This window comes from Haliotis asinina, chromosome 6 (genome assembly GCF_037392515.1).
Source record: "Haliotis asinina isolate JCU_RB_2024 chromosome 6, JCU_Hal_asi_v2, whole genome shotgun sequence".
In the NCBI taxonomy this organism is placed as follows: Eukaryota; Metazoa; Mollusca; class Gastropoda; order Lepetellida; family Haliotidae; genus Haliotis; species Haliotis asinina.
This window is the reverse complement of record NC_090285.1, coordinates 58997644-59016274: the sequence shown is the minus strand read 5'-3', so window position 1 is coordinate 59016274 and position 18631 is coordinate 58997644. Positions and strand designations below refer to the sequence as shown.

General features: G+C 39.3%; 1 protein-coding gene across 2 annotated transcripts; it reads right to left on the bottom strand.

Moving 5' to 3' along the window:
* Positions 1-4197: 4197 nt before the first annotated feature.
* Positions 4198-18370, bottom strand: LOC137286384 (E3 ubiquitin-protein ligase XIAP-like). Of its 2 annotated transcripts, none has more exons than XM_067818217.1 (8): positions 18263-18370; positions 15257-16969; positions 14064-14227; positions 13565-13622; positions 12735-12893; positions 11667-11807; positions 8302-8361; positions 4198-5945 (listed from the first exon to the last, which is right to left on the bottom strand). In XM_067818217.1, the coding sequence occupies exons 2-8, from the start codon at positions 16905-16907 to the stop codon at positions 5749-5751; spliced, it is 2430 nt and encodes an 809-aa protein (XP_067674318.1). In that variant the 5' UTR covers positions 16908-16969; positions 18263-18370; the 3' UTR covers positions 4198-5748. The 2 variants fall into 2 exon arrangements, with proteins under 2 accessions (XP_067674318.1, XP_067674319.1); XM_067818218.1 differs by having other exon boundaries at positions 12735-12890; positions 18263-18368.
* Between the last annotated feature and the right edge of the window lie 261 nt (positions 18371-18631).

Sequence of the window (18631 nt, the reverse complement as noted above, 5' to 3'; positions counted from 1 at the left end):
AGTTACAAATGACAGGTTCGTGGTAAGCCTGTTATATTCCGGAAGACCTTTCTTTCGTGATGAGCTCGTGATATATTCCGAAAGTACTCGCATTTGTGATCAGCTCGTGATATTCCGGAAGACTTTGTGTGTAATATTAGCTCGTGACATTCCGTAAGAGAAGTAGTCCTCCTACATCAGCGTGGAACAGCCCTCGTGTCGGCCACGAGTCACGAAGGGTTTTACATAGTCTTTAAAAATGACAGTCATGGTGATGGTCAAGTCAATGAAATATACTCATGGAACAAAATAAGGGAACGCATGAAATAGATGTGACTTTTAAGCTTTCAAACAGTAAGAGAAAAGTTCATACAGATGAAAAGGCTTATGTCAAGTGATGAAAATCAATATCGGGTGTGTCCCCATGTCTCTGGAGAACTGCTTGGCATCGTCGTGGCATGCTGCGAATGAGTTTACGGATGGTACCAATCGGAATTCTACGCCATTCTTCCAGGAGAGCCACGAAAAGCTCATCCAAATTGTTGGGTTGAACAGATCTGTCACCAAACATTGCGGCCAAGAACATCCCGAAGATGTTCGATGGGGTTAAGGTCAGGAGTTTAAGCCGGCCATTGCAACACCCGGACACCTGCAGTCCTCAGTCTGCCCCGACAAACATGAGCGATGTGAGGGCGTGCATTGTCATGCTGGAACTCGAACATTCGACCTGCTGCACGAGCAAAGAGGATCACAATCGGGTTCAAGAACTCGTCACGATATCGTACACCTGTTATCCTGCCATCAACACGCACAAGATCTGTGTTGTGGTTAAAGGTAAACCCGCCCCACACCATAACAGAGCCTCCTCCATAATGATCACGCTGTTTGATGGTGCAGGCACTGAGACGTTCCCCAACGCGTCTCCAAACTCGAATTTGACCGTCATTATGGTCTAGTGTGTACCTGCTCTCATCACTAAACACGGTGTTTCTCCATTGACGTACGGTTCTTCCTCCATGGTTCCGTGCCCAGTCTCAAGTGCTTGTGTTGCTCAGTCATGTTGATTCCAACCAATGGACGGCGGCTTTTTAGACCAGCCGATTTAAGACGATTACGCACTGTACGTGAACAAATTCTGACGTTTGTTCTTCGCCTGAATTCCGTATTGATTTTGGAGGAGGATTGGAACCTGTCTTGCAGAGCAATAAGGCGTAGGGTTAGGTCATCCCGTGGAGTGGTTTTCTTTTTCCGTCCCCGACCACGCCTCATTTTGACGTCACCAATCGCTCTACAGAGATTCCAAAGTCTGGATATCACGCTAACGGACTTGTGAAAAGTTGTTGCAACCTGTCGTAGTGAGCTTCCACCATTAACCATGCCAATTGCCTCCCATTTCTGTGCCAAAGTTAAGTTCTGTCACGACATGTTAACAATGTTTTTAATCGTTGTTTGACAGTGCACATAGATGTCACGTGTAAATCTAAGTGCATGTAACTTCAGGAGCATGTAGTGCACGTGCATTGAAGGCAGCATGGTGAGTTTGAGTGAACTGCTCTTCACGAACACGATAATACACGGCGCTGAAGTTAGTAAACAGAAAATTTGAATTGCCCTAAGAAACATGCGTTCCCTTAAATTTTTCCAAGTGTATAATTTATTACTCACTCTAAATAAAGCAAGGACTGTAAAAGCGTGGTTTACAGACTGTTAGGGAACTTAAATTGGTTATTACAGTCAGTGGAGTTACCTAGATTCTGGAAGAGTGGTGGGGGTGGTGGCACACTCTTTACTAGGGGTCTTATCTCTTATCCGTGAAGGTCTCGGTTTAGAATAGGCCCTCACCAACCCATGCTTGCCATAAAAGGCGACTATGCCTGTCGTAAGAGGCAACTAACGGGATCGGGTGGTCAGGCTCGCTGACTTGGTTGACACGTCATCGGTTCCCAAATGCGCAGATCGATGCACATGCTGTTGATCACTGGATTGTCTGGTCCAGACTCGATTATTTACAAACCGCCGCAATATAGCTAGAATACTGCTGAGTAAAAATAAACTCACTCACTCACTCAATATTATCTCTACAATCTTGGCGAGTGTCACAGTCTGTGTGGGTGGTCGTAATTAAAACTCAGTATTAATCGTTGTGCACAAAAGCAAACCTGTATAATTAGATATATGTAATGTGAAATATTACATAACTTACATGATAATAATTTGTATTTCAGATTTAGCATTAAATTCTTAAAACGTAATGCCGGAATATTTTTTAATTTGTTAAATTATCATGTGAAGGGCTTTCATTTTCAATTAAACTCGGCACTGTTAGTTTTTGAGTCGCCTTTTTTCCCAAACGGTAGAGATCGGTGTCGGACATTACCGAACAAGCAGCTATTACCGGACAAAATTCCATGTCCGTATTGTTTACACCATTTGCCGATCGCTACTGTGCAGCAATTGTCATGCGCATGCACTGAAATGGGAACTTCCTCTACCGGAAAAAAAACAAGTGTCTACTCCTTCAATATATTTCAAAAGACGCGGAGGCTAAAACTCACAAAAGACAAGCAACTGGCATCACATCTTTAAACGTTGTGTGTATACTGTCGATGAGATGGCTAGGCCAGCAAGTCTTGATGAAAACGGGATACCCCATTCTAAATATAGCACCTCCATGTCTATTTATGTCCATTACGCAGTACCAAACCATAATGCAAAGCTTCGTTCGTCATATATGGACTGTACAGCCCAATCAACACTAACCCTTCATCATTGACCTCAGCAATTTTCACTGCTCAACGTTTTGCCAACGCCGTTTGTGTCGCTTATTTGTTGATAATAACGTTTTTAATCACTCCATCTGGTCTATAAAGTGTTGAGACAAACACAAAACAAGATAATTGTACCTGTCTCTATTCTCAAGCCGTAGGTGTTATAATCGAACTTGTTCTGTGTAGATCTAAGTGTTTTACTAAAAGTTCTGGTTTTAGATGTGAATTACGTTCCGAAATCTCTCAAATGATACAATATTTTTGAATTCCTCTTTTTATCAAAGTAAGCGGTGCTTGAATCCTCACTTCCTGGTAAACAATGGTGTAGGGTCGAAAAGGAAGTGAATTCAATACTGAAAAGCCATGATCAAAATCAAGTTATTGATCAACTGAAACATAGTCATACAAGTCATTGCAACTTTTTGTATATAATTTCAACTCTAGATTCAAAGTTCCGTTTCTGAAATATCCCCAAATCCCAACAACATATGCAAGGGACATTTATAAAACTCTCCATCACTAGCAGTTACTGACCAGTTCCTTAATGTTTTTACAATTTCCCATTTCTCAGAGTCAGGTATACTAACTAGAGGTGTGTGAGTGAGTGTGTTGCTAACACATACATAAATATACCATAAATTACATGCCTTGACTTGTGCAAAGTAATATTTGTTGAATATTGACAACATGCCAAAAGGATTTTATATACATAAAAACCAACTGATCATAGCAACTAACAGCTCCAGTTATTACAATATGAAGTACCTAACCTGGTATTAAAAGAACAAAGTAATGAAATAGTTTATATTATACATGGTAAAATAATTGTTTCAGTTTCAACGCTTCCTATCACTGCATCTAAGTCTCTTACATCATCATGTAAAAAAAAATACGAGGTAACGGCCCCATTTCACAAACCTCTCGTAAGCCTAAGATCTCATAACTTTTCCCGTAGCATTTCCACCTACCATGTTACAGTATGCCTGGTACAAATGCTACACGAAAAGTTACGAGATCTTAGGCTTATGAGAGTTTTGTGAAACAGGCCCCTGGAAGTCAATATTGAGACATACCTGGAGTGTAATTAAAGCAAGCTAACATGCATTAAAATTATTTCTCACATTAATTTCAGCATTTTCAATATCTGTCCTATGTCAGAAACAATACCATTGTGGACGTTCATTTCTTGCCTATCTGAGGATCATCTCGTGAAGATCCTGCGTAGAATTCATCTTCAGTAGCCCATGCTTGTCATAAGAGGACACATCATCATATCCCAAATGCGCATATCGATGCTCATGCTGTTGATCACTTAATTGTCTGGTCCAGGCCCTCTAATTACAGACCGCCACCATATATTGGAATGTTGCTGAGTGCGGAATAAAACTAAACTCTGATCCCTGATTTTCCTATTAGTAGACAGATATGACAGAATACAAGAAAGGCATAGTTGGAACTGATACACAAAACCACATTTATTATATTTCTAGGTCACAACATCTGCTTCTCATTGTTTCCATGAAAACATTCATTGAGAAGGAAACAACTATGAATAAAGACAAAATTATCTAAGTTTACAAAAGAACATAAATGGCAATTTTATCAAACTGTCTTCAGAGAAAACTGAAATAAATAGTGGAGGAATGTATGTGTGACTTACTGAATGAACTGACCAGAATTAATATTGTACAACTACGTTTTTATTAGCAAGTTTGTTAATTACACTGATGATATACACCTCATACAATAAGGAATTTCTAACATATTGATTATTAAGATGTTTATTAAACTGTTGTAAAGGTTTATTTACTCTTCATTGAAAATAATTTAGTTGTAAATTCCAATGATGCTACACCCAGTCACTTCTCCCACTTCCAGGGTTCAATTTTTTATTTTTATAAAAAGCAACTTGCCATAGGGTAAGTAACTTGTCCGAACTAAATTTCCAATTGCCTTGATTTTTAGGACATAATCAAGATGATTTAATTATGAAAGAAAAACTCCACATGGAACTTATGTTAATGTTTTCTGGACTATATAAACAGCAAAGAAAGATAACTCTACTTTATTATCATTGCAAAATTTATCATCTACATTTTGAGCAGGTATGATATGAAATTCACCTTTATTTCCAGTCTGAAATTGGAAGCGGAAATTATCCAGTAACCCTGGTGACCCAAAGACAAGTAAGTTACCATTATCTGATTGCCCAAAATGAAAAGTGACTTGTGTCAGGCATTGGGCAATGGGATTTTTAAACCACTACTGCACCAGTTTTCAAGACTTCTACATGTCAAACCATACAGAATAAAAACCTTTTTTACCCAGAAGAGTGTGACTGTCCTCCATTTACATAAACATCATTCTGTACATGCACAATAATCCTAAATTTCACAATAATCCTAAATGCTAAGGCCAACACCAAAACTGAGGGAACAAGGAAGGTGTTGCATATGGTACTGTACATTTCTGCCAAGTTAGGGAAACCCATTATTTGATTCCAACGCTCATATACATCTGAGCAAATGCATTTTGAACCTTCTTGCTTCACAATGCACCAAATGGAGCAAACTTTTGTTTCATGTTTTACACTGTGGTACAAATTTGCTGAAAGTACACAGATTAAGCTACTACTTGTTCACTAAAATGCACATACAGAAATACATCATAAGCCTGCTTAATGGACATATTACAAATATACAAATCGGCAATGCGATTACCACAACTAAAAAGAGTGGAAACAAATGGAACAGCAGAAACAAAACAAAATCAAGTTATTTACCCACAAAGTTCCGACATAAACCATGTCCTAACAGTGCCACAAATGTGCAAAGGAATTCCCAAACATTTATGACATAAATGTCCTAACAGTGCCTTGAATGTGCAAATTAATTCCCCGTTACGACATAAATGTCCTAACAGTGCCTTGAATGTGCAAATTAATTCCCCGTTACGACATAAATGTCCTGACAGTGCCTTGAATGTGCAAAGTAATTCCCCGTTACGACATAAACGTCCTGACAGTGCCACGAATGTTGGCTCTGCAAATTGGGCACTTCCGCAGGGCCGGTGCACAGGTCGCACAACAAACAAGATGGCCACATGGTAGAAAAACAACGTTCACTTCGTCCTCCATGCAAATTTTGCACTGTCGCTGTTCTTTCAGTTGTCTGTTTTCTTCTATCAAGGACTGGGAATCTGCAATCAAACATTACACTTAAATACATCATGAATGTACATGTGCAAATGAATATGATATTGTGATGTGCACCGGGGAAAGCCACATTTGACAAAATACCTATTGCCACTAAAGTCCTCCTTCAAATACAAACCTCATAACAGCGAAAGCCACATTTCAAATACAAACCTCATTGCAGTGAAAGCCACATTTCAAATACCAAACTCATTGCAAAGAACGGTAGCTCTAAAGTATTGATTACACAAAGTATTATTGTTGCAAAATGTAACAGCTATATTATGAGAAAATATGAAATGAAATCAAAGTTTATTTGCAGTTTGAAACCATAAGTGGAAATTATCTAGTGGTCCATGGACAAGTCAGATACCATTATTTGACTGCCCAAATTGAAAACTGACTCGTCTCAGGCATCGGGCAATGGGATTTTTTAACCCCTGTACAACTATGTGTTATTCCAGTACACAAAGAGGTCAGGTAAAATGGGGTTTAACCTCCAGACCTGGGAAGCAGTCTTACTACGGAAAAGTAAAACCTGGGAAGATGTCTTACTAATGAAAAGTAATACGTGTCCCTAGAAAAAGAGATCTAACATATAGTGAGAAGCACACTTCAGTTGTGCACCACATATCCAGTGGATAATGTCCAGCAGATTGGCCTGTGAAGGTCCGGGGTAGAATAGGCCTTCAGCAACCCATGCTTGCCATAAAAGGCAACTATGCTTGTCGTAAGAGGCGACTAACGGGATCGGGTGGTCAGGCTTGCTGACTTGGTTGACACATCACTGGTTCCCAATTGCGCAGATTGATGCTCATGTTGTTGATCACTGGATTGTCTGGTCCATACTCAATCAGTTACAGACCGCTGCCATATAGCGAGAATATTGCTGATTGCGGCGTAAAACTCAACTCACTCGCTCAATCCAGCAGCCTGTTTGATGGATGACATCATCAAAGGTCTGTCCCGTTCAAAGAAGGGCGGTAACCAAGCTCATCCCTACCATGTGAAAGCAGATGTGACTCTACAGATGTAACTCTACAGATGTAACTCTACAGATGTAACTCTACAGAAGTACCGATACAGATGTAACTCTACAGATGAAACTCTACAGATCTTGATAAGTTTCTTTACTAAGGGGCAAAGCAAAGCCAACTTGAGTCAGTACCACAGTGAGTGTAGAATAAAACGGGCTCCAAAGCCACATGCGGAAGGGCAGAAGTTATGTGACAGTGGCAGTAAGGATGTAAAATCTGTATCTTCACAAATGGTCTGATGGAATTTGACTTTCTGTTCTCAAATCAGGAAGATACAGATACTCCATGTGGAAGATTGCCTCATCCCTAACATCTGTGTTCTGTTGGTACACAATGGACCATATCCATGAAGATCTGTGTTAGAATTAGCCTTCTGTGTTGACCACTCTTCTCCAGAATCTATTATTCACAAACCACAGTCATATAGCTTGAATACTGCTGAATGCAACATTAAACGACAAATCAACCAACTAGCAATCAAAGTCGTCTTCCTGACAGGTTGTCACTGATGGGAAACACATTAATTTATCAGTTATTTTGGTGTAATAACATATTTTTTTTACTGACTGACCTCTATTTGAACTGTTAAATTTATCTTTCACTGCTTTGAATGATTAAACCCAGTTAATTATGTAATGAAATGTACTTAAAACTGAGACAGACATCTAAATAAAAAACAAAAGGACCTGTAAGTACCTAGAGAATAATGGTGAAAAACCCTTATTGTTTCGAACGCTTTATTTCACAGAATGTCCCCATGGGTTTTCTGAACGAGTGAGTTCAGTTTTACGCTGCACTCCACATATTCCAGCGACATGTAGGCAGTTTGTAAAAACTTGAGTCTAGATCAAACACGTCAGTGATCAATGCCTGAGCATTGATATAGGCAACTGGAATATGATCACACGAATCAGACCACGCATCAGCGAATCTGACCACCTGATCCCGTTAGTCTCCTCTTACAACAAGCATTGGTTACTGAAGACGATTCACGGCACCAATTGTTACCACAAGAGAAAAAGTGGTTATACTGGTTTGGGTAACCCCACGCCACCCCCAATCCTCAACAGGTGGTCTTGCTGTTGCCATACTAGGACCGTTAGGGAGGTATAGACAATATAGCATCTGCATGGTTTGAAAACAGGCTCCATGCTTCCTTAATATTGGATCCACATCTAGCATTACTCAATTCAGGGGTAACTGCTGGTCTAATGCAATCACATTTACGGTGAACATTTTTAACGAATAAGCTAAAACACTCTAGTTTGCTATTTGTTATTGGCACTGATGGTAAGAATAAATTTGTTGAGAAAAATTATCTTACCCTCATCGCTGGAGTCATCATCATTCATTGCTTTTCCACATGAGTCATCACCTTTCTCACCTGCAACAGAACACGTAGGTGTAAACATTTCCAAAATCTCAACACCCTAGTGAGACTCACACTGAATTGTTTCATACTCTAACACTTAATACTCAACTACGTAAGTGTTTCCAGGTATCATCTTCTTCATCATTTCCAGTGAATGAGTGAGCTGGGTTTTACAATGCTTTTAATAATATTACATTGTGCTTGCCCGGACACAGAACACGTGTGTATTTGACCTACAAATTATCTCAAATACGCAGTTAACTCTTTTGGAACTCATTGTTGACGAATGCTACCAGGCCCATAGTTCCGATAATCTAAACTTGTAATATGCTGTTGTTAAAAAATATTAAAAATACTCAGTTTAATGTTTAAATGCTTATGCTTATGTTTTTTGTCACTATTAAACAATTAACTTTGATGTCTTGATTAAAGTTCCAAACTGAAGTTGACTCCAAAAAACATGTCCATGACTCCCTCAAATGACATCAGGGAGTCATGGTGACTTCTAAATTTTTATGCCTAGGGTAAACACTGTTCCACCAATATCATGGCAACAGACCCCACAAATGAACATCACACACTGTACTCATGTGGAGAATCAAACACAGGATAAGCAAACACTTTAACCACTAGGCTACCTCACTGCCTCTTCATCATTTCCAGACCACCCTTGACAAGGAACTATAGCACCATGTATATCCAGGACCATTCCTTGATGTAATACAAGCCAACTATCACTACATGCCAGGTTAACGTCATTAGCAACATGGACACATTTATATTCTCATAACTTCTGTGTTAAGGGCATCATAATGTTAGTGAAAAACATCACAGCAGGATATATTTAAAAGATCAAGTACCTTTGCACGTAAATTGAGTTATAACCATTTTGAGGTGAATATTACATTCAATTAAGTAACACGTCATATGGATTTTTAAACCATTACCAAATAAACATCCAAAATCAAGTGACAAAACAGATGCTTCCGAATATAACATAATTAACCCTTATAAAAAATTTGGCCTCCAATATAAGTATTTCAAGAATATTCCAATGGGCAAAATATAATTCAAACATGATTCGACCTGGGCTGAATTCACACAGATACTGAAGTAGGTAAAAGCAACCTACCACTGATGTCAAATGATCATTACTGATATAATACCTAAATCTTAAATGCACATAACCGCTACAGGCATAGCAACACAATACAGGGCTTGATTTAAGTGATGTTCACCTATTTGCATCAGGTGCAACCTAAGATAAAGACCTAGCTGCACCAGCCAAATCCCAATTGCAATACAGTGTACGTAAACATCAGAGGTTTAGGAGCGCAAAAACATATTTCTGCAATGAAGTACCCATGAAACCATAGCAACACAGGGACACAGCTGTAAAAAAAAAGTGTAAACTTACAAGAGGTGTCATTGCTGAGACGTGTCTATGAAGAGCAATGTTTCGGTGTCAGATTTTCTCCTCCAAGTACAAGAGGTGTAATTTGTGATAATTCTTGACAAGTTATAAATATCAAAATATACCTGCACATCTCCTCCCCTTTAGATATGAAGGTCATCCCGAAATTTGAAAACAATCCATTCAAGTGAATCTGCTGATTGGTTGAACAATGATTAAAAAATGTGTAAATTGATGCAACTTTCTCAAAAATCTGATAATCACAACCAAACTTTGCATGTCTCCAGAAAGTCTCATGTAGATCCGGGTTAGAATTGGTCTTCAGTAACCCAGTAAGTATTGAGAGGCGACTAATGGGGTCGGGTGGTCAGACTCGCTGACTTGGTTGATTGCATAGATTGAGGTTCATGATGCTGATCAGTGGACTGGTCCAGTCTGGTCCAGACTCAGTTATTTACAGACTGATGATAAATAGCTGGAATGTTGCTGAGCAAAACTAAACTCACTCACTCACTCACTCCTTCAGACAAAGACGACTTAGATGGCTGAACTAAAATGTCTTCGAGCACACTGTCGGAAAGACAGAATTACTTGGTATTTAGGCCAGGGGTATAAAACATAAGGTAACTGTAGACAAGAGTCATCAGAAGATGACATATTCTCCCAGCCCCCACATATTTGAAATGACAAATCATCTGACAGTTCCTTATTTTTTTTTTAGGCCAAGTCTGAATTGTTTCCATGGAAAAATGTAAATGCCATTTATCTGTAATAAAAAAACGTCACCATTTCAAGATCAGTCTCATATATCTGCCAAGATCTTTTGAAAGATATGAAATGGTTTTCGAGTTGTGCTCTGGAAATGAAGTCAGCAACATGTTCATGGAATTGAGAAAATAACACATCATAAAAAACTGTAAATAGCAAAAGGCACCACTTTGGGGTCTGCCACACATATCTACCAAGCAACACTGACAGATATTAAGAAGTTTTTGAGTTCTGCTCCGGAAAAAGAACACACCTGTCACTTTTGAGACGATGTCCGAAACGTTTCCATGGAAACCGAGAAAATAATAAATCACAAAAACCTGTATATAGCAAAAGGCACCAGTTTAGGTTCTGATTGATATATCTACCATGTTTTGCTGCAAAATATTGAACGGTTTTTGAGTTCTGCTCCGGAAACAAAGCTCACCCCACCATAAGACTAACACCAAAATGTTCCATGGAAAAACAACAAAAATATAAATGCCAAAAATCTGTAAATAGCAAAAGGCAGTACCATAGGCTGAGATTGCTATATGTATCAAGTTTGGTCTAAAAATATCGAACGGTTTCTGAGTTATGCGCTGGAAACTAAATGATTACGGACGGACAGACAAGACGTCGACTATATCCCCGCATTACATGCCGCGGGGATAAGAAGGTATTTAGTGAATAGAACAAGTGTAAGAATGAATGACATGAAAAGAAGTCAAGAGGAAGACTTCTGATGTTGGTTTTACAATATTTCACTGACCCTCAAGAAATCGTAATACAGTAAACAATCTTGTTTTACAGCTTTGACCTTGAAGGTAATCTCAACCTTTGCAAAAGGTTCTTCAGGGCAAGCACCAGCTATATATATACATATATAAATACATGGTTTAATATTCCTGATATATGCATCTGGGTTGATACTGATATGACCATTCTCTTCATAAAAACATTGGGCAGTGAGATAGGCAAGTGGTTAAAGAATTTGCTAGTCACACCATGGGCCTGGGTTTGTTTCCCCTACTGGGTCCAATGTGTGAAGTCTATTTCTGGTTTCTCCTGCTCCCTGCTGCTGTCATTCACTCACACATGAAAACACATCATGAATCAAAGCTTAATGTCAAATGAATAACCGTGCACCACTGACCTATGGCATCTTCACCGGCATCATGAACACTCTGGCTAGAAGATTCCACAGTTGCTTTGGTTGTTTGCGAAGCAGACTGATCCTCATTGGGCAGCTGGAAGATGGATTCCATCAGAGCTTCGACTGAGGCAAAGTCATCACCTGTAGGTGGAGAGTCTGGACTGTAAGCTACATTCGCTTCTCAGACTTTAAGGATGCATCCAACTATTGATGGACTGCAACTGTTGTGTATCTGACAGGAATTAATCAATGGCAGAACGAAAAACTAACAATGCAACTGTCACTGTCAGCAGTTTTAGTAATTGACTCACATCGAAAAATGTGCAGTGCTAATACAGGCTGTACCAGATTTGTTCACTTGATTTAGAGTTATCCATTACTTGTTACCTGTTAACTTGATCTGGGATTCAAGTTTCCTGTCAGAGACTAAAAATACTTCAATTTGTTTCTATTCCATACATGCATTTGGAAAATGACTTCAGATGAGACAATTGAAGGAGAGATAAACACTATCGCAGCATGGGAACACAGTCGGAACATATCTGTAGGAGTCAGGTAAGCATGTTGATGACACTGATAAACAATAATGGAAAAACAGACAAGGACATTCTCAATGATGGCAAATACTAAACACTGAACTAAAGTGTTGAATGAAACTATCTTTTGACGGATTGCCGACTGACGTACAATATGCTATGTGGGTGTATAATCGTATTTATGATAAAAAATACAAAATACCCCAAAATACAGCAGGTAGACAGATCTGCATTCATGATCACCTTCAATCATCTGTAACTAACTACAAGCATGGACATTAATGTTGACTAACACAGTGGGGACAGAACTGAGTATATTCCACTTTGTGGTCACAGACATTGTAATGTTAAGGGCATCGGTGTTCCAGACGCGTCACTTCAGGAGTAACCTTCCCTTTCATATGCTAATGTGGATGACATCACAGGCTGGGTACCCACCATACGTCATGTCACCTGAGATTTTCTTGGACTGCTGATTAAAAACCGGTCAAAGCAACTAACTCTCAGTTGTCACTAACAAAACACACATTACCTGTCTCCTGCAGTCTGTTCTGTATGGCTTTGGCCACTCTGTCTCGGGGAATGTCCATCCTCAGAACGGTCTGTACCATAGGGCTGTCCATCCGGGCTGACAACTCTCGCGGGTCTAACGTGCGCACAGCGTTTTTGTTTGTAGCAGTGATGCTTGCTGCTTGAAAAATTATTTTTCCATGAAGCATAATAGTAAATTACATTGGCATGCATAACTTTACAACACAGAGTCCAAAGGAACTAAGGCTGACACAACTGAGAAGATACAGTCAAAACCAATTCAACAATATATCTAAAGGGTGTGTTAAGAACTGGCTAAAGATTCACCATTAGGGGCAAAAGCTTTCATTGCATATATTGATGTCTTGAATATACCTGGCTTCCTCTTACATTCACACAATGTTAAAAGTCATGTAGTTTGGGTATGGCAAAAGTGCACAGTTTGTTCAACTCAAAATGTCAAAGGACCCTTCTTTGACATGATGTAAATGTATGTACGTCTGCTTTGCCTCAATGACCAAAGCAATGGCTGCTATTGCTCTTACCAGTGAGAATCATTTTATGCCACTTTTCAATATTCTAGCGATAACCTTTACACATGCCTATGTGGGGAATGGAACCTGTGTTTTCTGTGTGACGAATGAATGCTCTAACTACTAGGGTACAAAAATGCCTCTTGTTCTTTTAAAATGATCTGAAAACCAACTCTAAACCTTAGTGACCAAAATATATATCAAAATCTGCCTATGATTTTCTCCAGACATATGCCTTCGAATGATACAACTACAAATGCAGTGTTCATCATCAGAACTTGTATATAAATGTACCTACCATCAGGTGCCTGTTCTGATGTGAACGGCATGCTGTTGTCAGATGTACATGTTGCCAGCTACAAGAAATATTGATAGGAATTAAAGCAGGTATAAGAATCTTATATCAATGCAGAGACAAAATTAGGTCTAAAGCACATAACAATTGAATCTATCTATTGTTTTTTATACTACTTTCTTTCCTCAAGTACACAACCAAAAGGAATGGTGGGGAGTAACAATCCTGCTACAAAAGATAAAGATAAACCCAAAAACATCACGCATATCTCCCTAAGATCCTAAGATTACTAAGACACAATATATTCAGTGGCGCTCAAAGAATATAAACCTCAGTGCAACAAAAGATCAAACCTAGCTTAAGGTAGTTTTCAATAAACAAGACATACTTCAACATAATTCCAACTTTGTTGATAAAAATCAAATATGACAACATTATGAATATATTATTTGTGACTGTCAATCAGAAAATGTGTTATTGTAGTACTCTCTCAACTAGGTACCTGACATCCATCAAGTGCTGTCTGGATGAAGCTCTCGCCCTTGACCTGACGCACATATGGACAGCGAGGAAACCATCGAGCATGTTCAGCCCATGGGTCATCGCCTCGTTCCCAGGTGCGCAAACCACCATCACAGAAGAAGCATTTTACACTGTCTCCAAAACCTGCAATGGAACAAATAAAACTATCATTAGAAGATGAACATGATGACAAATTATGACACCTACAAACTTAAACTAACTAGCTGTATATTAATATTATTTTTCAATACAAAGGAACTTCATCTGGATCGAAAATAAGATACGCCCATGATTCTGTGATGTCGGTGACAATCACTTATAAAAATAAACATAATGAAGTGGTGATTAAAACAATCATCTAACAAATTAACAACCTATAAATAAGTTACATTATGCTACTCCATCACACAAGCATGTCCATTATTGAAAATCAAATAGAAAGAAAACCTTGTTTGAATTCTCAACATGCTCCAGAACTGATTCCAAGATTTTCTTCAGTTCCTTCACTACTGTATGTTTACAAACCATCTGAAAAGCATGAGGTGAGGTCGGTTGATGTCAAACTGTATTTAACTTCTTGTTCCAAAATTATCACTTCTGAAGCAATGTGTATGCACCACTAAATGTGGCTTGTTGTAACAGTGTTGATACTATTTTTGTATCAGAAGCCCAGACCATTCAGATACTTCTACTCTTATCACAGACACCTCAGATTCTGAGAAGATTGGACCTTGCTATATTCCCTTACTGCCAAGTGCAAAAAGGTACCCAGATGTTGGTACCATCTTCAATGTTGTCTGGTCCACTTAGGTCAGAGGGAGGTGGCACTGACCATCAACTGTCCGGACGGAGGTTCTAATCCAAATACCACAGAGGTTGTCTCACAAGAAAGTCTGACATTTTCGTAAGTTCTATGAGTATGTAAACTTGTTGTACAGTCCCAAATACGATTTGAAATGTTGACAAATATATCTCTTTCAGTAGATGACTTTGTTTCGATGGTGGATGCAGCTTACAAAATTTCACAAAGTCTATTGATTCAAATGATACTTTTTTATTGATAGGCTTGCCAAGAACAATGACATCTCCTAAGTTTCCGATTGCCTCAAATATTCCACAGATGAAAATCAGTTGGAATTACCAACAGTAATAATAATAGCAATATATACTCACCGGCATAAAAGAAGCCAGCCTTTGCCAGCATCTGGGGAGTCTGTTCCTTTCCACTGGGCCAGTTTTGGAAGGAGCTGACTCGGGAAGCTTCCACGGCATACTGTGGATGTCTGGGACGATCAGTGACAATCCCCAAGCTGGCATCACTGACAACAGCAGCTGGCTGGGTCACATTCATGAACTCAGATGATCTATTGGCAGATATAATAGCTATAGGGTCAGGGACATTTCCAACATTCAAACCCATGACAAAGGGGCACATAGGAAAGTGTCTCCGATGTTCTTCCATTGGGACATCGTCCTCATCCCAGTTGCGAAGTATTCCTCTGCAGAACACGCACTGTACACGATCAACGGTCCCTGTAAAGTAAAATCCAGCTCGGGCCAGATCGCGAGGGTCTGGTGTGTTTTGTCTTGGCCAGTTGGTATCAAAGCTGGAGAAACGGTTGGCTTCCTGTTTCATGGGTGCGAATTCCTCTCTGGTCGGAGTAGCTTCAGAATCATGTCCGAGTCCAAGTCCTCCAGCCGTCCCAATAGCCTGGCGACTAGTTTCTGCTGAACCAGAGTCTGTAGCCACAACTGGGAAGTTTGTCTGAGTTGATGTTGTCTGATTTTGCCTGAAGGTGGCGCTGGAAAAATCTGGATTGTCTTGGTGCCGGTTTGAGACGCTGATGCTACTAGCTGGCAAGTCAGAGGCACAGTATTGTCTGTGCAAGGAATCCTGTATTTCCTGGTACTCAGGTGGTTGTGGAACGAAGAAAGGGATATTCACATCAGTTGGATTTTGAAAAAAGGAACATGACGGGTTCAGTTCTCTGTGAACCAACATTGGGTTCATGTTCCTGTTCCAACCGCCTTTCACAATGTCACAAGAATAGCATTTAACAACATCTTCATGTCCAGTGTAAAAAAATCCTGCCTTTGCTAACCAAATAGGACTAGCATGATCAAGCAACATCCACTGTGCAAATGTTTTGAGACGAAGTGCTTCAAACTTCATCTCTTCCACACTGCTCATTGGTTCACCAGACACAAATTGCCTGAAAAACAAATTCTCGAGTGAATACATATTTTGTCTGTTGCCTACAAATATTAACAAGGGGCAGATGTAGTAGAACCAGACAACTGTTTGATATACAGTATGCTTGAGATCTGTTTCCTTTATATTCCTTTCCAAAATATCCCTTTCCTTGGAAATCCCTTTCCGTGAATTTTGTTCCAGTAGTTTGTTCCTTTCCTGCTGAATCTCTTCCTGGGGAATCCTTTCCTGTTGAATCTCTACCTGAAGAATCCTTTCCCGCTGAATCTCTACCTGAAGAATCCTTTCCTGCCGAATCTCTACCTGAAGAATCCTTTCCTGCTGAAAATTTCGCTGAGGAATCCTTTCCTGATGAATCTGTAGCTGACCAATTCTTTCATGTTCAAGCTGTTCTTTGGTGCTAAGATATATATTCTTCTGATCAGTACAGATTTGGGGAGTCTCTGGTACCGTAGAAGACTTCTTAGACAAATATTTTTCTAAATGGAGTGACTCTTCTCTTAATTCTTTTCCCGATGTAATGTGTGTGCTGGTATTAGTCGATTCTCTTACAAGTTTCTCTTGTGTTCCTGCCTCAGATGGTGTATTTTCATCAAGATATTTCACTGCCATGCCAACATTTTACTCTCAACCTTCACATTATTCTCTGTCTTCTCTACTGCCATGTGACAGATCTGAAACCAACACAAGCTAGAAATAGTGAGCATGTTTCATTATTATGTTAGCAATATTCCAGCTATATGGTGAAGGTCTTTAAATAATCATGTCTGGACCAGACAATCCATTGATCAACAACATGAGCATTGATCTGAGCATTTAGGAACTGATGACATGTGTCAACCATGTCGGCAAGTCTGACCACCTGTTAGTCGCCTCTTATGACAAGCGCAGTCCCCTTTTGTGGCAAGCAGGAGGTGCTGAAGACCTATTCTATCCTGGATCTTCACTGGCACGTTAGAAATAGAGGCACAATATGTGTTTCTGAGCAATGTATGACCAGTTCAGAAGTCTCAATATTATGTGGGTGTCACAAGAGTTTTACCACCCATACCTGATAGGGTATGGTTACTACAGATATATACCAGAGGTATGTGACTACACAGAAATGCACCCTAGCCAAAATCACAATACAGAAACGTACTCGAGTCAAAATAAGAATACAGAAACGTCTCCTAGCTCAAACACACAAAAAAACAGTAAGTTGAGATAGATAGATAGATAGATAGATAGATAGATAGATAGATAGATAGATAGATAGATAGATAGATATTACACTAGCGTGTCATCTCGCTTTAACATTTTGCGAGTGAGATTTTGTACATCGTTTTACAGGAGTTTCGTATATCATGACACACTTGCTTGAGTGTAATAATTTCTTCTGCGTTATCCACTTTATTGATTTACATTTATGCAGTAAAACATCGTAAGCAATATTGTGAAGGTCCACCTCATCAGTTCACCAAATGTGCAATGTGCACTTGACTTGTATCTACTGGCAAGGACCCAGTTTAACAGTTACTGCCAACACCTGACTGTAGCGCTTGTAAAGACAGTTTGACTTGTATTTCCGTAGTATGTCACACATTGACACGTCACAAAAAGTGATAGCCTACGAGAGATAAAATCAAACTGTCTATGCAAACTAACTGGTACGCAGCGATAACTGGTTGCTTGCCAGTGGTTAGGTTTCACCATTTTAATGAATGAATTAATGAACGCATGAATAATTGAATGAATGAATGAATTTAAGAAGAGATACTGGCGTAAGTCTTTCCGTCGGTTTACGCTTGAAGACCTGAAAAAGAATCAACATTCGGAAATATCAGTATTCCCGTACAGAACAGATATCGACGAAGCAATGTACCAGTAGGTATGCGTGTAGAAGTGTGCTGTCACGTTGTGGAACAGCCATACTAGCCGTAAAATGGCCCATTGATGAGTGCTAGGTATCGATCTAGCTTTCCTACCTGTGGCAACAAATATGTGTTAGCCATACTTAAAAACACAACTGCATCATTCCGCTGACACCCACGTTTTCACTGTCATGCGGCCATCTTTGTTTCGATCGACCACGTGATCACATCTGTTTGTTTTCTGAGAAGTGAGTGAGTTATAATTTAAAGTCATATCGGCAGTATTTCAGGCACATTACTCCTTTTCAAGATCTAAACACACGATGAATACATTTTGATAACATAACCCTGCCAACGAAGTACAGTTACAAAACCCACAAGGTTCATCACAGAAAAAGAATTAAAAACTAGCATTTATTTCCAAAACTAGCATTTATTTTTGTCAGAACAATACATGATCGTAGAGACATATAATACACCCAA

Coding starts and splice junctions, on each gene's coding strand:
- LOC137286384 (XM_067818217.1), bottom strand. CDS start 16,907: ATGGCAGTGAAATATCTTGATGAAAATACACCATCTGAGGCAGGAACA. Junction 12,894..13,564: donor ATCAGAACAGGCACCTGATG/GTAGGTACATTT, acceptor TAATTTTTCAAG/CAGCAAGCATCACTGCTACA. Junction 5,946..8,301: donor TGATGACTCCAGCGATGAGG/GTAAGATAATTT, acceptor GTTTGATTGCAG/ATTCCCAGTCCTTGATAGAA.